This window comes from Oncorhynchus clarkii, unplaced genomic scaffold (genome assembly GCF_045791955.1).
Source record: "Oncorhynchus clarkii lewisi isolate Uvic-CL-2024 unplaced genomic scaffold, UVic_Ocla_1.0 unplaced_contig_4696_pilon_pilon, whole genome shotgun sequence".
NCBI classification, from domain to species: Eukaryota; Metazoa; Chordata; class Actinopteri; order Salmoniformes; family Salmonidae; genus Oncorhynchus; species Oncorhynchus clarkii.
This window is the reverse complement of record NW_027261115.1, coordinates 109,324-135,460: the sequence shown is the minus strand read 5'-3', so window position 1 is coordinate 135,460 and position 26,137 is coordinate 109,324. Positions and strand designations below refer to the sequence as shown.

Below are 26,137 nucleotides of genomic sequence, written 5' to 3'. Positions count from 1 at the left end.
AGAGAGAAGCCCTTGTAGAATTAGAGAGAAGCCCTTGTAGAGAAAGAGAGAGAAGCCCTTGTAGAATTAGAGAGAAGCCCTTGTAGAATTAGAGAGAAGCCCTTGTAGAATTAGAGAGAAGCCCTTGTAGAGAAAGAGAGAGATGCCCTTATAGAGAAAGAGAGAGAAGCCCTTGTAGAATTAGAGAGAAGCCCTTGTAGAATTAGATAGAAGCCCTTGTAGAATTAGAGAGAAGCCCTTGTAGAGAAAGAGAGAGAAGCCCTTGTAGAGAAAGAGAGAGAAGCCCTTGTAGAATTAGAGAGAAGCCCTTGTAGAATTAGAGAGAAGCCCTTGTAGAGAGAGAGAGAAGCCCTTGTAGAGAGAGAAGCCCTTGTAGAGAAAGAGAGAGAAGCCCTTGTAGAATTAGAGAGACGCCCTTGTAGAGAAAGAGAGAGAAGCCCTTGTTGAGAAAGAGAGAGAAGCCCTTGTAGAGAAAGAGAGAGATGCCCTTGTAGAATTAGAGAGAAGCCCTTGTAGAATTAGAGAGAAGCCCTTGTAGAGAGAGAGAGAAGCCCTTGTAGAATTAGAGAGAAGCCGTTGTAGAGAAAGAATCCCTTGTAGAGAAAGAGAGAGAAGCCCTTGTAGAATTAGAGAGAAGCCCTTGTAGAGAAAGAAGCCCTAGTAGAGAAAGAGAGAGAAGCCCTTGTAGAATTAGAGAGAAGCCCTTGTAGAATTAGAGAGAAGCCCTTGTAGAATTAGAGAGAAGCCCTTGTAGAGAAAGAGAGAGAAGCCCTTGTAGAATTAGAGAGAAGCCCTTGTAGAATTAGAGAGAAGCCCTTGTAGAGAAAGAGAGAGAAGCCCTTGTAGAATTAGAGAGAAGCCCTTGTAGAGAAAGAGAGAGAAGCCCTTGTAGAATTAGAGAGAAGCCCTTGTAGAGAAAGAGAGAGAAGCCCTTGTAGAGAAAGAGAGAGAAGCCCTTGTAGAGAAAGAGAGAGATGCCCTTGTAGAATTAGAGAGAAGCCCTTGTAGAATTAGAGAGAAGCCCTTGTAGAGAGAGAGAGAAGCCCTTGTAGAATTAGAGAGAAGCCCTTGTAGAATTAGAGAGAAGCCCTTGTAGAGAAAGAAGCCCTTGTAGAGAAAGAGAGAGAAGCCCTTGTAGAATTAGAGAGAAGCCCTTGTAGAGAAAGAAGCCCTTGTAGAGAAAGAGAGAGAAGCCCTTGTAGAATTAGAGAGAAGCCCTTGTAGAATTAGAGAGAAGCCCTTGTAGAGAAAGAGAGAGAAGCCCTTGTAGAGAAAGAGAGAGAAGCCCTTGTAGAATTAGAGAGAAGCCCTTGTAGAATTAGAGAGAAGCCCTTGTAGAGAGAGAGAGAAGCCCTTGTAGAATTAGAGAGAAGCCCTTGTAGAATTAGAGAGAAGTCCTTGTAGAGAAAGAGAGAGAAGCCCTTGTAGAATTAGAGAGAAGCCCTTGTAGAGAAAGAGAGAGAAGCCCTTGTAGAGAAAGAGAGAGAATCCCTTGTAGAGAAAGAGAGAGATGCCCTTGTAGAATTAGAGAGAAGCACTTGTAGAATTAGAGAGAAGCCCTTGTACAATTAGAGAGAAGCCCTTGTAGAATTAGAGAGAAGCCCTTGTAGAATTAGAGAGAAGCCCTTGTAGAGAAAGAGTGAGAAGCCCTTGTAGAGAGAGAGAGAAGCCCTTGTAGAATTAGAGAAGCCCTTGTAGAATTAAAGAGCTTCTCTAATCCTTGTAGAGAAAGAGAGAGAATCCCTTGTAGAGAAAGAGAGAGAAGCCCGTGTAGAGTGTGAGAGAGAGAGAAGCCCTTGTAGAGTGTGAGAGAGAGAGAAGCCCTTGTAGAGTGTGAGAGAGAGAAGCCCTTGTAGAGTGTGAGAGAGAAGCCCTTTTAGTGAGAGAAGAACCCATTGCCCTTTATGGTTGTGAGGTCTGGGGTCCGCTCACCAACCAAGAATTCACAAAATGGGACAAACACAAAATTGAGACTCTGCATGCAGAATGTTGCTAAAATATCCTCTGTGTACAACGTAGAACACCAAATAATGCTTGCAGAGCAGAATTAGGCCGATACCCACTAATGATCAAAATCCAGAAAAGAGCCGTTAAATTCTACAACCACCTAAAAGGAAGCGATTCACAAACCTTCCATAACAAAGCCATCACCTACAGAGAGATGAACCTGGAGAAGAGTCCCCTAAGCAAGCTGGTCCTGGGGCTCTGTTCACAAACACACCCCACAGAGCCCCAGGACAGCAACAAATCAAATCACGAGAAAACAAAAAGATAATTAATTGGCACATTGGAAAGAATTAACAAACAGAACAGCAAACTAGAATGCTATTTGGCCCTAAACAGAGAGTACACAGTAGCAGAATACCTGACCACTATGACAGACCCAAACTTAAGGAAAGCTTTGACTATGTAAAGACTCAGTGAGCAAGAGAAGACAGGCTATGTGCTCACTGCCCACAAAAATGAGGTGGAAACTGAGCTGCACTTCCTGAGTTCCTGCCAAATGTATGACCATATTAGAGACACATATTTCCCTCAAAGAATTTGAAAACAAACCCGATTTTGATCTACTGGGTGAAATACCACAGTGTGCCATCACAGCAGCAAGATTTGTGACCTGTTGCCACAAGAAAAGGGCAACCAGTGAAGAACAAACACCATTGTAAATACAACCCATATTTATGCTGATTTATTTTCCCTTTTGTACTTTAACCATTTGCACATCATTACAATACTGTATATATATATATATATGACATTTGAAAATGTATTTAATCTTTTGGAACTTCTGTGAGTGTAATGTTTACTGTTCATTTAACTGTTGTATATTATCTACTTCACTTGCTTTAGTGAGTGAGTGAGTGAGTGAGTGAGTGAGTGAGTGAGTGAGTGAGTGAGTGAGTGAGTGAGTGAGATGCACTATATAAAGTAGGCTGCCATTTGGGACAGAACCTAAGACGTGTATTTGTGTTCTCCCTGCTTGTATTCAGAGTGGCATTTCAATTACAGAGTAGATGCACCCTGTTGTTGTGAAAACCATTTGGTCTCCCTCTAGCTTCCTGTTTACTCTGCCAGTCCCTTAGCAGGACTGTCTTTACACACGCATTCTGCTGACCAAAGGCCTTGTTGAATTGTTCAGAATAGTTTAGCTAAAAACTCACGAGTCTCGTGGTGGAATTGTCTGGAGGAGTTTTTTTTTATAGGCTTTTTTAGGCACCAGTTTAAAATTCTGGATGCGAGTTACAACACATATGCAACGGCACCACCTTGTGGACGTGTGTGTTATAGCAACAACCTGTACTGTGCACAGTGGTCTTTTTCATAATAGAAGAATATAATGTTGTCTTTCAGTTCCAACCAGTTCAACAACACCAGCAGTCGGGTCCTCAGCATCACAAAGCTGGCTGTCCTTGCCAAGGTGGATATCAGAGGGTATGTGTCTTCTCACTCATTTCAATACCTTAATAATACCTTATTTACTCATTTCAATACTTTAATAATACCATAATACATTATTTACTCATTTCAATACCTTAATAATACCTTATTTACTCATTTCAATACTTTAATAATACCATAATACCTTATTTACTGAACACCATAAAGTGTAATTTAAAAAATATATATATTCTGATGATATGAATTCAGATGATCGTGTGATTGTGTACCATAATATGACAGCAATTGCAGACTGCAGTTAATTAGTTAAGTTAATTGGTTAATTAGGCTCAAAACCCTAGGAGGGACGTTCAGCTGTTTTTGTGTTCTGCCTCAGAAACTAAGTGTTTATCAAATCACATTTTATTTTGTCACATGCGCTGATATACAGGGGGGGTACCTGTACAGAGTCAATGTGGAGGCTATATACAGGGGGTACCAGTACAGAGTCAATGTGGAGGCTATATACAGGGGGTACCGGTACAGAGTCAATGTGGAGGCTATATACAGGGGGTACCGGTACAGAGTCAATGTGGAGGCTATATACAGGGTGTTACGGTACAGAGTCAATGTGGAGGCTATATACAGGGTGTTACGGTACAGAGTCAATGTGGAGGCTATATACAGGGGGTACCTGTACAGAGTCAATGTGGAGGCTATATACAAGGGGGGGTACCTGTACAGAGTCAATGTGCGGGGGCACCGGTTAATTGAGGTAATTAAGGTAATATGTAGATGTAGGTAGAGTTATTAAAGTGGCTATGCATAGATAATAACAGAGAGTAGCAGCAGCGTAGAAGAGAGGTGGGGGGCAATGCAAATAGTCTGGGTAGCCAATTGATTAGATGTTCAGGAGTCTTAAGGCTTGTGGGTAGAAGCTGTTAAGAAGCATCTTGGACCCTGACTTGGCGCTCCGGTACCCCTTGCCGTGCGATAGCAGAGAGAACAGTCTATGACTGGGGTGGCTGGAGTCTTTGACAATTTTGAGGGTCTTCTGACACCGCCTGGTATAGAGGTCCTGGATGGCAGGAAACTTGGCCCCGGTGATGTATCACAGGAGAGTTTAGCCTGGTTTGCTTCTGTAAACAGACAGACTGGGGAATGAATGAGGCATAAATGGTAAGAAGTAGAGACAGTCCCCATGTGTTACCTCTACCAGCTCAGTGGAGACAGTCCCCATGTGTTACCTCTACCAGCTCAGTGGAGACAGTCCCCATGTGTTACCTCTACCAGCTCAGTGGAGACAGTCCCCATGTGTTACCTCTACCAGCTCAGTGGAGACAGTCCCCATGTGTTACCTCTACCAGCTCAGTAGAGACAGTCCCCATGTGTTACCTCTACCAGCTCAGTAGAGACAGTACCCATGTGTTACCTCTACCAGCTCAGTGGAGACAGTCCCCATGTGTTACCTCTACCAGCTCAGTGGAGACAGTCCCCATGTGTTACCTCTACCAGCTCAGTGGAGACAGTCCCCATGTGTTACCTCTACCAGCTCAGTGGAGACAGTCCCCATGTGTTACCTCTACCAGCTCAGTAGAGACAGTACCCATGTGTTACCTCTACAGTCCTGTTGGTAATGTGTTACCTCTACCATCTCAGTAGAGAGAGTACCCATGTGTTACCTCTACCAGCTCTACAGTCATGTTGGGAATATCTTAACTCTACCAGCTCTTAAGACAGTCCTGTTGGGAATGTCTTATTTTATATCTGGGAATTGTATAATGTTACTGGATGTTAATTGTGATTTTTTTTAAAACATCAATAAACTAAATGTTAGAAACCACCGCAAACATCAACCACCAATCCACAGAATGTGGATCTCTAACTCCCTTCTCTTCTTCTCTCCTCTCCGTTCTCCTCTCCCTTCTCTTCTTTCTCTTCTCCCTTCTCTTCTCCCTCCCTCTTCTCCCTCCCTCCCTCTTCTCCCTCTTCTCCTCTTCCTCCCTCTGCTGTAGGGTGTCCGCCCCAGACCAGGTCTTCCTGCCTGTTGCTAACTGGCAGCCTAAAGAGAACCCTGTCGTAGGAGACGACATCGGCCCACAGATACTGCATGTCTATGAGGTCAGTGTTCTGCTTGTATAGACATAGAATGTCCTGTCCATACTGTATGGAGAACTGTGGGGTAATAGAATGATCTGTCTATATGGAGAACTGTGGGGTAATAGAATGTTCTGTCTATATGGAGAACTGTGGGGTAATAGAATGTCCTGTCTATATGGAGAACTGTGGGGTAATAGAATGTTCTGTCTCTATGGAGAACTGTGGGGTAATAGAATGTTCTGTCTATATGGAGTACTGTGGGGTAATAGAATGTCCTGTCTATATGGAGAACTGTGGGGTAATAGAATGTTCTGTCTCTATGGAGAACTGTGGGGTAATAGAATGTTCTGTCTCTATGGAGAACTGTGGGGTAATAGAATGTTCTGTCTATACAGTATGGAGAACTGTGGGGTAATATAATGTCCTGTCTATATGGAGTACTGTGGGGTAATAGAATGTCCTGCCTATATGGAGTACTGTGGGGTAATATAATGTTCTGTCTCTATGGAGAACTGTGGGGTAATAGAATGTTCTGTCTCTATGGAGAACTGTGGGGTAATAGAATGTTCTGTCTATATGGAGAACTGTGGGGTAATAGAATGTCCTGTCTATATGGAGAACTGTGGGGTAATAGAATGATCTGTCTATATGGAGAACTGTGGGGTAATAGAATGATCTGTCTATATGGAGAACTGTGGGGTAATAGAATGTCCTGTCTATATGGAGAACTGTGGGGTAATAGAATGTTCTGTCTATACAGTATGGAGAACTGTGGGGTAATATAATGTCCTGTCTATATGGAGAACTGTGGGGTAATAGAATGATCTGTCTCTATGGAGAACTGTGGGGTAATAGAATGTTCTGTCTATACAGTATGGAGAACTGTGGGGTAATAGAATGTTCTGTCTCTATGGAGAACTGTGGGGTAATAGAATGTTCTGTCTATATGGAGAACTGTGGGGTAATAGAATGTTCTGTCTATATGGAGAACTGTGGGGTAATATAATGTCCTGTCTATATGGATAACTGTGGGGTAATAGAATGTTCTGTCTATATGGAGAACTGTGGGGTAATAGAATGTCCTGTCTATGTGGAGAACTGTGGGGTAATAGAATGTGCTGTCTATGTGGAGAACTGTGGGGTAATAGAATGTGCTGTCTCTATGGAGAACTGTGGGGTAATTGAATGTCCTGTCTATACAGTATGGAGAACTGTGGGGTAATAGAATGTCCTGTCTATACAGTATGGAGAACTGTGGGGTAATAGAATGTTCTGTCTATACAGTATGGAGAACTGTGGGGTAATAGAATGTTCTGTCTATATGGAGAACTGTGGGGTAATATAATGTTCTGTCTATATGGAGAACTGTGGGGTAATAGAATGATCTGTCTATACAGTATGGAGAACTGTGGGGTAATAGAATGTCCTGTCTATGTGGAGAACTGTGGGGTAATAGAATGTCCTGTCTATGTGGAGAACTGTGGGGTAATATAATGTCCTGTCTATGTGGAGAACTGTGGGGTAATAGAATGTACTGCCTATACAGTATGGAGAACTGTGGGGTAATATAATGTTCTGTCTATACAGTATGGAGAACTGTGGGGTAATATAATGTTCTGTCTATATGGAGAACTGTGGGGTAATAGAATGTACTGCCTATACAGTATGGAGAACTGTGGGGTAATATAATGTCCTGTCTATATGGAGAACTGTGGGGTAATATAATGTCCTGTCTATATGGAGAACTGTGGGGTAATAGAATGTCCTGCCTATACAGTATGGAGAACTGTGGGGTAATATAATGTCCTGTCTATATGGAGAACTGTGGGGTAATAGAATGTCCTGTCTATATGGAGAACTGTGGGGTAATAGAATGTCCTGTCTATATGGAGAACTGTGGGGTAATATAATGTTCTGTCTATATGGAGTACTGTGGGGTAATATAATGTTCTGTCTATATGGAGAACTGTGGGGTAATAGAATGTCCTGTCTATATGGAGAACTGTGGGGTAATAGAATGTTCTGTCTCTATGGAGAACTGTGGGGTAATAGAATGTCCTGTCTATATGGAGAACTGTGGGGTAATAGAATGTCCTGTCTATACTGTATGGAGAACTGTGGGGTAATAGAATGTTCTGTCTCTATGGAGAACTGTGGGGTAATAGAATGTCCTGTCTATGTGGAGAACTGTGGGGTAATAGAATGTCCTGTCTATATGGAGAACTGTGGGGTAATATAATGTTCTGTCTATTTGGAGAACTGTGGGGTAATATAATGTTCTGTCTATATGGAGAACTGTGGGGTAATAGAATGTCCTGTCTATATGGAGAACTGTGGGGTAATAGAATGTCCTGTCTATACTGTATGGAGAACTGTGGGGTAATAGAATGATCTGTCTATATGGAGAACTGTGGGGTAATAGAATGTTCTGTCTATTTGGAGAACTGTGGGGTAATAGAATGTCCTGTCTATATGGAGAACTGTGGGGTAATAGAATGATCTGTCTCTATGGAGAACTGTGGGGTAATAGAATGTTCTGTCTATATGGAGAACTGTGGGGTAATAGAATGTCCTGTCTATATGGAGAACTGTGGGGTAATAGAATGATCTGTCTCTATGGAGAACTGTGGGGTAATAGAATGTTCTGTCTATACAGTATGGAGAACTGTGGGGTAATAGAATGTTCTGTCTCTATGGAGAACTGTGGGGTAATAGAATGTTCTGTCTATATGGAGAACTGTGGGGTAATAGAATGTTCTGTCTATATGGAGAACTGTGGGGTAATATAATGTCCTGTCTATATGGATAACTGTGGGGTAATAGAATGTTCTGTCTATATGGAGAACTGTGGGGTAATAGAATGTGCTGTCTATGTGGAGAACTGTGGGGTAATAGAATGTGCTGTCTCTATGGAGAACTGTGGGGTAATTGAATGTCCTGTCTATACAGTATGGAGAACTGTGGGGTAATAGAATGTCCTGTCTATACAGTATGGAGAACTGTGGGGTAATAGAATGTTCTGTCTATATGGAGAACTGTGGGGTAATAGAATGTTCTGTCTATATGGAGAACTGGGGGGTAATAGAATGTCCTGTCTATACAGTATGGAGAACTGTGGGGTAATAGAATGTTCTGTCTATACAGTATGGAGAACTGTGGGGTAATAGAATGTTCTGTCTATATGGAGAACTGTGGGGTAATAGAATGTTCTGTCTATACAGTATGGAGAACTGTGGGGTAATATAATGTTCTGTCTATATGGAGAACTGTGGGGTAATAGAATGTCCTGCCTATACAGTATGGAGAACTGTGGGGTAATATAATGTCCTGTCTATATGGAGAACTGTGGGGTAATATAATGTTCTGTGTATATGGAGAACTGTGGGGTAATAGAATGTCCTGCCTATACAGTATGGATAACTGTGGGGTAATATAATGTCCTGTCTATATGGAGAACTGTGGTGTAATATAATGTCCTGTCTATATGGAGAACTGTGGGGTAATATAATGTCCTGTCTATATGGAGAACTGTGGGGTAATATAATGTTCTGTCTATATGGAGTACTGTGGGGTAATATAATGTTCTGTCTATATGGAGAACTGTGGGGTAATAGAATGTCCTGTCTATATGGAGAACTGTGGGGTAATAGAATGTTCTGTCTCTATGGAGAACTGTGGGGTAATAGAATGTCCTGTCTATATGGAGAACTGTGGGGTAATAGAATGTCCTGTCTATGTGGAGAACTGTGGGGTAATAGAATGTCCTGTCTATACAGTATGGAGAACTGTGGGGTAATATAATGTTCTGTCTATTTGGAGAACTGTGGGGTAATAGAATGTCCTGTCTATACAGTATGGAGAACTGTGGGGTAATAGAATGTTCTGTCTATATGGAGAACTGTGGGGTAATAGAATGTTCTGTCTATATGGAGAACTGGGGGGTAATAGAATGTCCTGTCTATACAGTATGGAGAACTGTGGGGTAATAGAATGTTCTGTCTATACAGTATGGAGAACTGTGGGGTAATAGAATGTTCTGTCTATATGGAGAACTGTGGGGTAATAGAATGTTCTGTCTATACAGTATGGAGAACTGTGGGGTAATATAATGTTCTGTCTATATGGAGAACTGTGGGGTAATAGAATGTCCTGCCTATACAGTATGGAGAACTGTGGGGTAATATAATGTCCTGTCTATATGGAGAACTGTGGGGTAATATAATGTTCTGTCTATATGGAGAACTGTGGGGTAATAGAATGTCCTGCCTATACAGTATGGATAACTGTGGGGTAATATAATGTTCTGTCTATATGGAGTACTGTGGGGTAATATAATGTTCTGTCTATATGGAGAACTGTGGGGTAATAGAATGTCCTGTCTATACTGTATGGAGAACTGTGGGGTAATAGAATGTTCTGTCTCTATGGAGAACTGTGGGGTAATAGAATGTCCTGTCTATGTGGAGAACTGTGGGGTAATAGAATGTCCTGTCTATACAGTATGGAGAACTGTGGGGTAATATAATGTTCTGTCTATTTGGAGAACTGTGGGGTAATAGAATGTCCTGTCTATACAGTATGGAGAACTGTGGGGTAATATAATGTTCTGTCTCTATGGAGAACTGTGGGGTAATATAATGTCCTGTCTATGTGGAGAACTGTGGGGTAATAGAATGATCTGTCTCTATGGAGAACTGTGGGGTAATAGAATGTCCTGTCTATACAGTATGGAGAACTGTGGGGTAATATAATGTTCTGTCTATATGGAGAACTGTGGGGTAATAGAATGATCTGTCTATATGGAGAACTGTGGGGTAATAGAATATCCTATCTGTATGTGGAGAACTGTGGGGTAATAGAATGTTCTGTCTATATGGAGAACTGTGGGGTAATAGAATGATCTGTCTCTATGGAGAACTGTGGGGTAATAGAATGTCCTGTCTATATGGAGAACTGTGGGGTAATAGAATGTCCTGTCTATATGGAGAACTGTGGGGTAATAGAATGTCCTGTCCATACTGTATGGAGAACTGTGGGGTAATAGAATGTTCTGTCTATATGGAGAACTGTGGGGTAATAGAATGTCCTGTCTATGTGGAGAACTGTGGGGTAATAGAATGTCCTGTCTATGTGGAGAACTGTGGGGTAATAGAATGTTCTGTCTATGTGGAGAACTGTGGGGTAATATAATGTCCTGTCTATGTGGAGAACTGTGGGGTAATAGAATGTTCTGTCTCTATGGAGAACTGTGGGGTAATAGAATGTTCTGTCTCTATGGAGAACTGTGGGGTAATATAATGTTCTGTCTCTATGGAGAACTGTGGGGTAATAGAATGTTCTGTCTATATGGAGTACTGTGGGGTAATATAATGTTCTGTCTATATGGAGTACTGTGGGGTAATAGAATGTCCTGTCTATACTGTATGGAGAACTGTGGGGTAATATAATGTCCTGTCTATATGGAGAACTGTGGGGTAATATAATGTCCTGCCTATATGGAGTACTGTGGGGTAATATAATGTTCTGTCTATATGGAGAACTGTGGGGTAATAGAATGTTCTGTCTATATGGAGTACTGTGGGGTAATATAATGTTCTGTCTATATGGAGTACTGTGGGGTAATATAATGTCCTGTCTATACTGTATGGAGAACTGTGGGGTAATATAATGTCCTGTCTATATGGAGAACTGTGGGGTAATATAATGTCCTGTCTATATGGAGTACTGTGGGGTAATATAATGTTCTGTCTATATGGAGAACTGTGGGGTAATAGAATGTCCTGTCTATATGGAGAACTGTGGGGTAATTGAATGTCCTGTCTATACAGTATGGAGAACTGTGGGGTAATATAATGTCCTGTCTATATGGAGAACTGTGGGGTAATAGAATGTTCTGTCTATACAGTATGGAGAACTGTGGGGTAATAGAATGTCCTATCTGTATGTGGATAACTGTGGGGTAATAGAATGTTCTGTCTATATGGATAACTGTGGGGTAATAGAATGTCCTGTCTATATGGAGAACTGTGGGGTAATAGAATGTCCTGTCTATATGGATAACTGTGGGGTAATAGAATTTCCTATCTGTATGTGGATAACTGTGGGGTAATAGAATGTCCTATCTGTATGTGGATTGAATAATTGCCAAATACAAAGTGTTCCAATACAGCCCATAAATGATTGAGGAAAACTTCTCTAAACTAGCTCAACAGCTCTCCTACTATAATCATCATGACGTCAGGGAAGACATGTTGTTTTACCTGGTACATGTTGTTACTAAAAACGCTCTTGTTTCTGTTCCAGTTGCGCAACAGAGGTCCCAGTACCTTCAGCAAGGCCATGCTGGACATCGAGTGGCCCTACAGGTTCAACAACGGCTCTCTGCTCTACATCACTAAACTAGAGGTGGACGGAGACGGAGGCATGAACTGCAGTACAGACATGGAGATCAACCCACTCAATGTCTCAGTACGTCATCGTATCCTCTCTACCTTTCTCTCGTATTCAGCCCAGACACTTTTCCTGCGTCTGTCCTTTCTTGAAATTGTTACCTTCATGGATTTGAAAGAACTGTTAGAGGAAACTCTAGTCTAGCCCATGAAGGAACTGGTAGAGGAAACTCTAGTCTAGCCCATAAAGGAACTGGTAGAGGAAACTCTAGTCTAGCCCATAAAGGAACTGGTAGAGGAAACTCTAGTCTAGCCCATGAAAGAACTGGTAGAGGAAACTCTAGTCTAGCCCATGAAGGAACTGGTAGAGGAAACTCTAGTCTAGCCCATAAAGGAACTGGTAGAGGAAACTCTAGTCTAGCCCATGAAAGAACTGGTAGAGGAAACTCTAGTCTAGCCCATGAAGGAACTGGTAGAGGAAACTCTAGTCTAGCCCATGAAAGAACTGGTAGAGGAAACTCTAGTCTAGCCCATGAAGGAACTGGTAGAGGAAACTCTAGTCTAGCCCATGAAAGAACTGGTAGAGGAAACTCTAGTCTAGCCCATGAAAGAACTGGTAGAGGAAACTCTAGTCTAGCCCATGAAGGAACTGGTAGAGGAAACTCTAGTCTAGCCCATGAAGGAACTGGTAGAGGAAACTCTAGTCTAGCCCATAAAGGAACTGGTAGAGGAAACTCTAGTCTAGCCCATGAAAGAACTGGTAGAGGAAACTCTAGTCTAGCCCATGAAAGAACTGGTAGAGAAAACTCTAGTCTAGCCCATGCAACGCGTAAATGTGGTAAACTATACGAGTGCACAATACGGTAGCAAGGACACATGATTAGGATGTTATCCTCTCTGTGGTAAAGAATACAAGTTAAAAGGATGTTTCTCTCCGTCTCTTCTAGAACCCTCTATCTGGAGAGAAGAACATCACCTCTCCGAGTGGAGGAGGAGACAGGACAGAGGGAAGGAACAGGAACCATGTTCACCGCAGAGAGCTGGAGAGGAAGGAGATGGAGGGAGACCTGGAAACTCTGGTACCGTCTCTACACCTCCTGGCTACTGTACAACAGAGTCGGGCCAATTTTTATCATTGAAAAGCAAGGGGGATTTCAGTTTACATCCTGAATTGACTCTAAACAAATCATACAGTAGCAACTAAACTCAGCAACAACAAAAAAAGAAACAGCCCTTTTTCAGGACCCTGTCTTTCAAAGATAATTTGTAAAAATCTAAATAAATTCACAGGTCTTATTGTAAAGCGTTTAAACACTGTTTCCCATGCCCAATTAAGGTCACAGTTATGAAAACGTAGGACACTAAAGAGGCCTTTCTACTGACTCTGAAAAACACCAAAAGAAAGATGGTAATCTGCGTGAACGTGCCTTAGGCATGCTGCAAGGAGGCATGAGGACTACAGATGTGGCCAGGGCAATACATTTGACCCCCCCTTTGTTCAGGGACACATTATTCAATTTCTGTTAGTCAGCATGTCTGTGGAACTTGTTCAGTTTATGTCTCAGTTGTTGAATCTTGTTATGTTCTTACAAATATTTACACATGTTAAGTTTGCTGAAAATGAACGCAGGTGACAGTGAGAGGAAGTTTCTTTTTTTTGCTGAGTTTACATAGATGGAGGGGATCAGTGATTGTGTGTGTGTGTCTTCTGTCAGGACTGTTCCAAGGTCCAGTGTCTGAAGATCCGGTGTCAGGTGGGCCGTGTGGAGAGAGGTCAGAGTGCTATCCTCTACATCCACTCCAGGCTGGGGGTGGCCACCTTCCTCAAGGTGAGACTCCTGTCTGTTATGCTCTAGAGGTACTAGGCTGGTGTCCTAGGTTAGATACAGTACTGGCCTGGTGTCCGCGGTTAGATACGGTACTGGCCTGGTGTCCGCGGTTAGATACGGTACTGGCCTGGTGTCCGCGGTTAAATACGGTACTGGCCTGGTGTCCGCGGTTAGATACGGTACTGGCCTGGTGTCCGCGGTTAGATACGGTACTGGCCTGGTGTCCTAGGTTAGACACGGTACTGGCCTGGTGTCCTAGGTTAGATACAGTACTGGCCTGGTGTCCTAGGTTAGATACAGTACTGGCCTGGTGTCCTAGGTTAGATACGGTACTGGCCTGGTGTCCGAGATGTGTTTGTGCTGTATCATACATCCACCTTGGCCACCTTCAATTTGGTTCCTAATGTGTTAGTACCTCCATGTTTCATCTGTCCAATATGAAATGCAGTTTTCTGTTTGAAGACATTTTGCTACAGTTTGCCCTAATGAACACAAACCTTGTTGGAACATACTGTATGTTTGGTATGCGCTGTTTTTAAACGACAAAATGTCTGCTGAATGATGAGCGGTATAGTAGAGTGTGTTTCTCTTCGTCCAGACTGAGAGCCAGAACCGTTCGTTCACCGTGAGATCCTCCGCTTCCTTCAGCGTCATAGAGATGCCTTATAACAAGAACCTGTTGCCTGAGCTGCCCTCAAACACAACTACGGTGAGTCACATGAAGCCATCATAAACCAGGTCTGTATCTAAAATGACTGCAGCCATTATATCTCACCACTGTTGACCAGAGCCCATAGAGCAGGCTTCCCCAATAGGGCATGACTGAGTGAGTGTACAAAACATTAGGAACACCTGCTCTTTCCATGAAAGCTATGATCCCTTATTGATGTCACTTGTTAAATCCACTTCAATCAGTGTAGATGAAGGGGAGGAGACGGGTTAAATAAAAATGGTATAGCTTTGAGACACCTGAGGCATGGATTGTGTATGTCTGCCATTCAGAGGGTGAACGGACAAGACACAAAATAATTTAAGTGCCTTTGAAAAGGGTTTGGTAGTAGGTGCCAGGCGCACCAGTTTGTGTCAAGAACTGCAACGATGCTGGGTTTTTCACACTCAACAGTTTCCTGTGTGTATCAAGAATGGTCCACCACCCAAAGGACATCCAGCCAACCTGACACAACTGTGAGAAGCATTGGAGTCAACATGGACCAGCATCCCTGTGGAACGCGTTCAACACCTTGTAGAGTCCATGCCCTGACAAAATTAGGCTTTTCTGAGGGTAAAGGGCATGCAATTCAATATTAGGAAGGCATTCCTAATGTTTTGTACACTCTTGTGTATTTTCTATTGTATAATTTTCTTTCTTGGACATAAGAAATTATTATAATTTAGGAAATCTGTTCCCAACTATTCCCACGCGATCATATCCCATCGTTATCAAGGGTTTGAAATTATTCAGTTTTTCATTCTTGCGTCAGTTTGCAGTGTACAAATGATTTACAACTATGTGTTCTGACCATCCGCTCAAGGAAAACCAGTCACTTTAACACTGTTTACATACTGTTTGACCCACTTCATATGTATATACTGTATTCTAGTTCATCCTCAAATCAAATCAAATCAAATTGATTGAAGTAGTTAAATGACTTCCGGCGCCGACAGAGATGGCCGCCTGTTCCATCGATGTGGATAGGGGGGTGTTCCCTCTGCTGTTTCCTGAAGTCCACAATCATCTCCTTAGTTTTGTTGACGTTGAGTGTGAGGTTATTTTCCTGACACCACACTCCGAGGGCCCTCACCTCCTCCCTGTAGGCCGTCTCGTCGTTGTTGGTAATCAAGCCTACCACTGTTGTGTCGTCCGCAAACTTGATGATTGAGTTGGAGGCGTGCGTGGCCACGCAGTCGTGGGTGAACAGGGAGTACAGGAGAGGGCTCAGAACGCACCCTTGTGGGGCCCCAGTGTTGAGGATCAGCGGGGAGGAGATGTTGTTGCCTACCCTCACCACCTGGGGGCGGCCCGTCAGGAAGTCCAGTACCCAGTTGCACAGGGCGGGGTCGAGACCCAGGGTCTCGAGCTTGATGACGAGCTTGGAGGGTACTATGGTGTTGAATGCCGAGCTGTAGTCAATGAACAGCATTCTCACATAGGTATTCCTCTTGTCCAGATGGGTTAGGGCAGTGTGCAGTGTGGTTGAGATTGCATCGTCTGTGGACCTATTTGGGCGGTAAGCAAATTGGAGTGGGTCTAGGGTGTCAGGTAGGGTGGAGGTGATATGGTCCTTGACTAGTCTCTCAAAGCACTTCATGATGACGGAAGTGAGTGCTACGGGGCGGTAGTCGTTTAGCTCAGTTACCTTAGCTTTCTTGGGAACAGGAACAATGGTGGCCCTCTTGAAGCATGTGGGAACAGCAGACTGGTATAGGGATTGATTGAATATGTCCGTAAACACACCGGCCAGCTGGTCTGCGCATGCTCTGAGGGCGCGGCTGGGGATGCCGTCTGGGCCTGCAGCCTTGCGAGGGTTAACACGTTTAAATGTCTTACTCACCTCGGCTGCAGTGAAGGAGAGACCGCAAGTTTTCGTTGCAGGCCGTGTCAGTGGCACTGTATTGTCCTCAAAGCGGGCAAAAAAGTTATTTAGTCTGCCTGGGAGCAGGACATCCTGGTCCGTGACTGGGCTGGATTTCTTCCTGTAGTCCGTGATTGACTGTAGACCCTGCCACATGCCTCTTGTGTCTGAGCCGTTGAATTGAGATTCTACTTTGTCTCTGTACTGACGCTTAGCTTGTTTGATAGCCTTGCGGAGGGAATAGCTGCACTGTTTGTATTCGGTCATGTTACCAGACACCTTGCCCTGATTAAAAGCAGTGGTTCGCGCTTTCAGTTTCACACGAATGCTGCCATCAATCCACGGTTTCTGGTTAGGGAATGTTTTAATCGTTGCTATGGGAACGACATCTTCAACGCACGTTCTAATGAACTCGCACACCGAATCAGCGTATTCGTCAATGTTGTTGTCTGACGCAATACGAAACATGTCCCAGTCCACGTGATGGAAGCAGTCTTGGAGTGTGGAGTCAGCTTGGTCGGACCAGCGTTGGACAGACCTCAGCGTGGGAGCCTCTTGTTTTAGTTTCTGTCTGTAGGCAGGGATCAACAAAATGGAGTCGTGGTCAGCTTTTCCGAAAGGGGGGCGGGGCAGGGCCTTATATGCGTCGCGGAAGTTAGAGTAACAATGATCCAAGGTCTTTCCACCCCTGGTTGCGCAATCGATATGCTGATAAAATTTGGGGAGTCTTGTTTTCAGATTAGCCTTGTTAAAATCCCCAGCTACAATGAATGCAGCCTCCGGATAAATGGTTTCCAGTTTGCAAAGAGTCAAATAAAGTTCATTCAGAGCCAACGATGTGTCTGCTTGGGGGGGGATATATACGGCTGTGATTATAATCGAAGAGAATTCTCTTGGTAGATAATGCGGTCTACATTTGATTGTGAGGAATTCTAAATCAGGTGAACAGAAGGATTTGAGTTCCTGTATGTTTCTTTCATCACACCATGTCACGTTAGTCATAAGGCATACGCCCCCGCCCCTCTTTTTACCAGAAAGATGTTTTTTCCTGTCTGCGCGATGCGTGGAGAAACCTGTTGGCTGCACCGCTTCGGATAGCGTCTCTCCAGTAAGCCACGTTTCCGTGAAGCAAAGAACGTTACAGTCTCTGATGTCCCTCTGGAATGCTACCCTTGCTCGGATTTCATCAACCTTGTTGTCAAGAGACTGGACATTGGCAAGAAGAATGCTAGGGAATGGTGCACGATGTGCCCGTCTCCGGAGTCTGACCAGAAGACCGCCTCGTTTCCCTCTTTTTCGGAGTCGTTTTTTTGGGTCGCTGCATGGGATCCACTCCGTTGTCCTGTTTGTAAGGCAGAGCACAGGATCCGCGTCGCGAAAAGCGTATTCTTGGTCGTACTGATGGTGAGTTGACGCTGATCTTATATTCAGTAGTTCTTCTCGACTGTATGTGATGAAACCTAAGATGACCTGGGGTACTAATGTAAGAAATAACACGTAAAAAAACAAAAAACTGCATAGTTTCCTAGGAACGCGAAGCGAGGCGGCCATCTCAAATTGATTTGAAGTGGACAACTACTGTTGTCCACTTCATATGTATATACTGTATTCTAGTCCTGGTTCATCCTATATAACTACTGCTGTCCACTTCATATGTATATACTGTATTCTAGTCATGGTTCATCCTATACAACTACTGCTGTCCACTTCATATGTATATACTGTATTCTAGTTCATCCTATATAACTACTGCTGTCCACTTCATATGTATATACTGTATTCTAGTCATGGTTCATCCTATATAACTACTGTTGTCCACTGCATATGTATATACTGTATTCTAGTTCATCCTATATAACACATATGTCAGAGTCAAGGCCCGCGGGCCACATCCGGCCCGCAAGAAGGTTTTTTACGGCCCCTGGGATGATCTTGATTTATTATTAGAACCGGCCCGCAGCAAGCCGGCAGCCCGCAGATCTTTTACACGCACCAATACTACATTTCCCACAATGCAAAGGTGACGCACCGAGCAGTAGGCTGCTTCATTTCAATATTTATTGGCACAGCAGTCGTCAGCATCACAGTAAAATTAACTTTCAGATACCCATCAAAAATGGCAAAACGGAAGGTGGATACTGAGAACCGGGGGTTTCAAACAAGGTGGGAGTCGGAGTATATGTTCACGAAGGTAGCTGGAAAACCTGTGTCTTCTGTGTGGAGAAAGTGTGGCGGTACTGAAAGAGTATAATCTGAGACGACATTATGAAACGAAACACGCGGACACACACGCGGACGCAACTGTCAAGGCCAGTTTTATTTTGGCAGAAGAGATCGCTAAATCAGCCCGGCCATTTACGGAGGGGGATTTCATCAAAAACTGCATGATTAAAGTTTGTGACGAAGTTTGCCCAGAAAAAAGGCAACTCTTTTTAAATGTGAGTCTGAGCAGAAACACCATTGCCGAGAGAGTAGACCAGTTGTCCATCAATCTAAAAGAGCAGCTTGTGAAAAAGGGAAAAGATTTTATTGCATATTCCTTGGCTGTGGATGAGAGCACCGACATTTCTGACATTGCCCAGTTGTCAATTTTCATCCGCGGAGTGGACTCCAACCTAAGCGTGACAGAGGAGTTTTTGGCTTTACGTCCTATGCATGGCACAACTACGGGGCATGATTTGTATGAAGAGGTGTCAAGATGTGTAAATGAGATGGAGCTGCCTTGGGAAAAACTCGTGGGTTTGACAACCGACGGAGCACCTGCGATGTGTGGACACAGGAGCGGACTGGTGGCGAAGATACGGGAAAAGATGCAAGAGGAAAACGCGACAGGTGAGCTGACAGCTTATCATTGTATCATACACCAGGAAGCGTTGTGCGGTAAAGCCTTGAAAATGGAGCATGTAATGAGCATCATCACGCGCACAGTTAACTTTATCAGAGCCAAAGGTTTGAATCACCGCCAGTTCAAGGCATTTCTGACGGAGTTAGAAACGGAGCATGGTGATTTGCCTTATCACACAGAGGTGCGATGGCTAAGCCAGGGAAAGGTGCTTCAAAGATGTTTCGAGCTTCGTGAGGAGATTTGTCTGTTCTTGGACAGCAAAGGGAAAGACACAACACAACTCCGAGACGAAATGTTTCTGTGTGAAATGGCTTTTCTGTGTGACATTACGAGTCATCTGAATGCAATAAACTTGCAGCTGCAGGGTCGGGATCGTGTCATCTCTGATATGTACAGTACAGTGAAGGCATTTAAAACCAAACTGACTCTGTGGGAGACGCAGATGCGGAAAGAAAATTTGAGCCACTTTCCCAGCTGCCAGACCATGAAAGAGAAGCTCTCTACCAGTGCGTTCCCGAGCACACAGTTGGCTGATAAAATAGGTATGCTTGCCGCTGACTTTCGACGCCGATTTGCTGACTTTGAAGCACAAAAAAGCAGGTTGGAACTGCTCGGTAACCCATTTGCTGTTGACGTGGAAAGCTCACCACCAAACCTCCAAATGGAGTTGATTGACCTCCAATGCAATGATGCACTGAGGGCAAAATATGCGGCAGTGGGTGCTGCGGAGTTCGCCCGTTTCCTCCCCGGCACAATGCCCCAGCTGCGCATCCAGGCTGCTCAAACGTTGTCTATGTTTGGCAGCACATACCTGTGTGAACAACTGTTTTCTTTGATGAACCTGAACAAAACATCACACAGAAGTCGACTTACTGCTGAACACCTCCACTCAATTCTGAGGATTTCTTCAGCTCAGAGCCTTACCCCGAACATTGATGAACTTGTGGAAAAGATGGGACACCACCAAGTATCACCCTCAACCTCAAACAAGTGAACATTACTGTGCAATCACATATTTAGAGTTTTTACTCAGTTCAAGTTTAAAAGTTAAAATTTAATATTTGTTTTCACTGCATGTTACTTCTCCTTAAACAAAGTGTTGTTTTTGATTAATAGATTTTTGCACTTTATTTTTTTGTATTTCAATCCAATTATATTTTAAAAATATTTCAGTTGAGTGGATGATAGAAAATTGCTATTATTGTTTTTTCTTTGAAGTAAATTTAGCCCACTTTTGCTAAAATAGAAAATATAGTCTACTGATGGTGCCTTGAATACAGGTTTCTTTCATTTAATGTTCATGTTATGGGGATATTTATATAAAGGAAATTTGTCTTTTGTGTCTGTTGAAAATTAAAGATTACTGACAGAGCCATAAGAAAATATTGCTTTATTTATCTGATCATATTGTAATATATTTGTTAGGTTTTCAGTAGGTTCAATTAGGTTCACTAGACTATATGCGTCATTTAAAAATTTTTCAATGAACATTCGAACAGTCCGGCCCTCGTCTTGTAGCTGATTTTTTTATTTGGCCCTCCGTCCATTTGACTTTGACACCCCTGCTATATAACTACTGCTGTCCACTTCATATGTATATACTGTATTATAGTTCATCCTATTTAACTACTGCTGTCCACTTCATATGTATATACTGTATTCTAGTCATGGTTCATCCTGCTGTCCACTTCATATGTATATACTGTATTCTAGTCATGGTTCATCCTATATAACTACTGCTGTCCACTTCATATGTATATACTGTATTCTAGTCATGGTTCATCCTGCTGTCCACTTCATATGTATATACTGTATTCTAGTCATGGTTCATCCTATATAACTACTGTTTTACCCACTTCATATGTACAGTATATACTGTGTTCTAGTCATGGTTCATCCTATACAACTACTGTTGTCCACTTCATATGTATATACTGTATTCTAGTTCATCCTATATAACTACTGCTGTCCACTTCATATCTATATACTGTATTCTAGTCATGGTTCATCCTGCTGTCCACTTCATATGTATATACTGTATTCTAGTCATGGTTCATCCTGCTGTCCACTTCATATGAATATACTGTATTCTAGTCATGGTTCATCCTATACAACTACTGCTGTCCACTTCATATGTATATACTGTGTTCTAGTCATGGTTCATCCTATACAACTACTGCTGTCCTCTTCATATGTATATACTGTGTTCTAGTTCATCCTATATAACTACTGTTGTCCACTTCATATGTATATACTGTATTCTAGTCCTGGTTCATCCTATATAACTACTGTTTTACCCACTTCATATGTACAGTATATACTGTGTTCTAGTCATGGTTCATCCTGTTGTCCACTTCATATCTATATACTGTATTCTAGTCATGGTTCATCCTGTTGTCCACTGCATATGTATATACTGTATTCTAGTCATGGTTCATCCTGTTGTCCACTTCATATGTATATACTGTATTCTAGTCATGGTTCATCCTATATAACTACTGCTGTCCACTTCATATATACAGCGGGGCAAAAAAGTATTTAGTCAGCCACCAATTGTGCAAATTCTCCGACTTAAAAAGATGAGAGAGGCCTGTAATTTTCATCATAGGTACACTTCAACTAACTAACTATTTTAAAAAAATCCCGAAATTCACATTGTAGGATTTTATATGATTTTTTTGGCAAATTATGGTGGAAAATAAGTATTAGGTCAATAACAAGTTTCTCAATAGTTTGTTATATACCCTTTGTTGGCAATGACAGAGGTCAAACGTTTTCTGTAAGTCTTCACAAGGTTTTCACACACTGTTGCTGGTATTTTGGCCCATTCCTCCATGCAGATCTCCTCTAGAGCAGTGATGTTTTGGGGTTGTTGCTGGGCAACACGGACTTTCAACTCCCTCCAAAGATTTTCTATGGGGTTGAGATCTGGAGACTGGCTAGGCTACTCTAGGACCTTGAAATGCTTCTTACGAAGCCACTCCTTCGTTGCCCGGGCGGTGTGTTTGGGATCATTGTCATGCTGAAAGACCCAGCCACGTTTCATCTTCAATGCCCTTGCTGATGGAAGGAGGTTTTCACTCAAAATCTCACGATACATGGCCCCATTCATTCTTTCCTTTACACGGATCAGTCGTCCTGGTCCCTTTGCAGAAAAACAGCCCCAAAGCATGATGTTTCCACCCCCATGCTTCACAGTAGGTATGGTGTTCTTTGGATGCAACTCAGCATTCTTTGTCCTCCAAACACGATGAGTTGAGTTTTTACCAAAAAGTTATATTTTGGTTTCATCTGACCATATGACATTCTCCCAATCTTCTTCTGGATCATCCAAATGCTCTCTAGCAAACTTCAGACGGGCCTGGACATGTACTGGCTTAAGCAGGGGGACACGTCTGGTAGTGCAGGATTTGAGTCCCTGGCGGCGTAGTGTGTTACTGATGGTAGGCTTTGTTACTTTGGTCCCAGCTCTCTGCAGGTCATTCACTAGGTCCCCCCGTGTGGTTCTGGGATTTTTGCTCACCGTTCTTATGATCATTTTGACCCCACGGGGTGAGATCTTGCGTGGAGCCCCAGATCGAGGGAGATTATCATTGGTCTTGTATGTCTTCCATTTCCTAATAATTGCTCCCACAGTTGATTTCTTCAAACCAAGCTGCTTACCTATTGCAGATTCAGTCTTCCCAGCCTGGTGCAGGTCTACAATTTTGTTTCTGGTGTCCTTTGACAGCTCTTTGGTCTTGGCCATAGTGGAGTTTGGAGTGTGACTGTTTGAGGTTGTGGACAGGTGTATTTTATACTGATAACAAGTTCAAACAGGTGCCAATAATACAGGTAACGAGTGGAGGACAGAGAAGCCTCTTAAAGAAGAAGTTTCAGGTCTGTGAGAGCCAGAAATCTTGCTTGTTTGTAGGTGACCAAATACTTATTTTCCACCATAATTTGCAAATAAATTCATAAAAAAATCCTACAATGTGATTTTCTGGATTTTTTTTCTCATTTTGTCTGTCATAGTTGAAGTGTACCTATGATGAAAATTGCAGGCCTCATCTTTTTAAGTAGGAGAACTTGCACAATTGGTGGCTGACTAAATACTTTTTTGCCCCACTGTAATTAGGGGACCCTGAATGGTTTGTTGTGGTTGGTAATATAATTAGGGGACCCTGCTATAGGGTCCTGAATGGTCTGTTGTGGCTGGTAATATAATTAGGGGACCCTGCTATAGGGTCCTGGCTGGTTTGTTGTCTCATTGTGTATTATATCCTCCAGGTGAGTATGTCAGTGATCTGGGTGAAATCAGAACCTGAACCGGTCCCTTGGTGGGTGGTGACCTTGGCCCTGATCGCTGGACTACTGCTGCTGGCTCTGCTTATCTTCGTCATGTACAAGGTACACGCACAACCATAACAATGAATAGTTTCCAATCTGTAGTTTCTCTCCCCACTCTCCTGGGCTCTTCCAACCATTACTGTATCTAAAACCTCCCTCTGATCTGACCAGCTTCCTCCGTTACTATATCTAAAACCAATGTCCTCTCCTTACCACCCCGGACAGAAGTGACCAGCTTCCTCTGTTACTATATCTAAAACCAATGTCCTCTCCTTACCACCCCGGACAGAAGTGACCAGCTTCCTCAGTTACTATATCTAAAACCAATGTCCTCTCCTTACCACCCCGGACAGAAGTGACCAGCTTCCTCAGTTACTATATCTAAAACCAATGTCCTCTCCTTACCACCCCGGACAGAAGTGACCAGCTTCCTCAGTTACTATATCTAAAACCAATGTCCTCTCCTTACCACCCCGGACAGAAGTGACCAGCTTCCTCCGTTACTATATCTAAAACCAATGTCCTCTCCTTACCACCCCGGACAGAAGTGACCAGCTTCCTCCGTTACTATATCTAAAACCAATGTCCTCTCCTTACCACCCCGGACAGAAGTGACCATATCTAAAACCAATGTCCTCTCCTTACCACCTCGGACAGAAGTGACCAGCTGAAAGCCAGCCTAGTGACCAGCTGAAAGCCAGCCTAGTGACCAGCTGAAAGCCAGCCTAGTGACCAGCTGAAAGCCAGCCTAGTGACCAGCTGAAAGCCAGCCTAGTGACCAGCTGAAAGCCAGCCTAGTGACCAGCAGAAAACCAGCCTAGTGACCAGCTGAAAGCCAGCCTAGTGACCAGCTTCCACCATATTGTTTTCACCTGTCAAGTCCTTTCTTTCAAACCATTTTTTAAATGTATTTAACAGTTGCAATTCACCAACGACAAAAAAAAATAAAACATACAGTCCCCTCCTGTATTCATCTGGACCGTGAAGCTACTCCACCGACTGGATTTGAGGCAACAGTATAGAATGTTCTAGATTTTAGCATCTTATTTACATATGTGTGACCGTTATGAAATTAAAGCATTTCATGTATCTAGTCCCCCCCCGCCCCCCCTTCCATTTTGAAGGTGTTATAGTCAAAAGTTTAGTATTTGGTCCCATATTCTTAGCACGCAATGACTACATCAAGCGTGTGCCTCTACAAACTTGTTGGATGCATTTGCAGTTTGTTTCGGAAAATAGTGTCCAATAGAAATTAATTTTGTAATCACTTTAATTGTAAGGATATATGTTTCTGAACGCTACATCAATAAACGATACCCAGAAAAATAACCTCCCCCCCCCACCCCGCTCTCCCAAAAAATGCTAACCTCCCGTTATTGGAAATGGTGAGAGGTAAGCATGTTTTGAGGCTATTATCTTGGTGGCGCTAACTTTCTCACTCATTATTCACGATTTTTAATTCCCAATTTATCTGCAATCGTGGTAGAATCCACATGAATGTAGAAATGTTCAGAGGATTTTTTTTGCGAGGGGGGGGATCTTAATTGTCTGTGCCTTCGCCCTCCAGCTGGGTTTCTTCGAGCGTGTACGCCCCCCACAGGAAGACAGCGCGGAGAAGGAGCAGCTGGCACCGCAGGAGAACGGTGACAGGAACACCGATGCTTGATAGAACCTGAGGGTTCCCCGACACACGACCCTGTGTAGCTGTCTGTAAATACACAACAGATAACCTGCGTCTGAATAGGTTCCCTATATAGTGCGCTACTTTGGAACGGAGCGCTATGGGATAGCACCAGTACACACAGTCCCATCTACTCTTTATAATCATACTCACACTGTACCCTGCATCCTGAAGCCCTGTCGTCTACTACTCCTCTTGCATATACTTAGACAACATTGCTGTATGAAATGGCTGGGAGGAGCAAACAAGTGATTTGATATTAAACATGCTGATGTAAATCATATTTGAAAAGGACTCCCCGATCTTCTTCTGGTTATTGGTCCTGCATCTTTTAGTGCACTTGGGACTTTCAGTTTTACATGAATTGCTACAACAATGTGAATTCGAGACTGCAAGGATGATGCGAGGTTTCAATTACAATGCTGTACGGTCTTTGAAGACAATAGTTAATGAAATGGTTTTTGAATGGGCACTGCAAGGTGTGGATATGAGTATTGTATGTTATGCTTCTGCAATTGAAAAACATCCCCGGGCAATTTTCCACTTTCCACCAGATACAGGATTATACATAGCAATTGTATGTCACTATGTGTATTAAAAGGATGAATTGACCCATATTGGGTAATCAACGTGGAACTTAATAATTTTTTTTTTTTTTGCATTAGAGCACTATAGTATCTTAGTTACCCATCACCCACTGCTTCATCTGTTTTATTATTTATCTTAAAACACGTTTCATGTTACAATAATGTTATTTGACCAGACTATTTTTTTCAAGTTGTTCCTTGTTCATACTTTTGGGTGTTTTTTTTTTTTAAAAGACAATATTACTGAAAATGACGTATTCCTTCCCCACATATCTGGTTGAGCTGACAACGTTTTGATCTTTCCTGAATTAAATGTTTAAAAACCATAAGCATTGTGCCCTGCTTTCCTACTTGTTTCCACATTATCGTCTCCGATTCGGACAACTCGAATATCAGTGTGCTATAAAGGTTATCTGATGAACTGTG

General features: G+C 42.9%; 1 protein-coding gene across 1 annotated transcript in view; it reads left to right on the top strand.

Moving 5' to 3' along the window:
* The window catches only part of LOC139404906 (integrin alpha-V-like), an 80,314-nt gene extending 54,182 nt beyond the window's left edge, over positions 1-26,132 (top strand). Inside the window, exons 23-30 of the mRNA XM_071147447.1 lie at positions 3,352-3,432; positions 5,394-5,499; positions 11,782-11,946; positions 12,815-12,946; positions 13,583-13,696; positions 14,295-14,405; positions 23,384-23,503; positions 25,011-26,132. Of these exons, the coding sequence (XP_071003548.1) occupies positions 3,352-3,432; positions 5,394-5,499; positions 11,782-11,946; positions 12,815-12,946; positions 13,583-13,696; positions 14,295-14,405; positions 23,384-23,503; positions 25,011-25,109 (928 nt within the window). The 3' untranslated portion in view covers positions 25,110-26,132. The remainder of the gene's footprint in view (positions 1-3,351; positions 3,433-5,393; positions 5,500-11,781; positions 11,947-12,814; positions 12,947-13,582; positions 13,697-14,294; positions 14,406-23,383; positions 23,504-25,010) is intronic.
* The last annotated feature ends 5 nt before the right edge of the window (positions 26,133-26,137 follow it).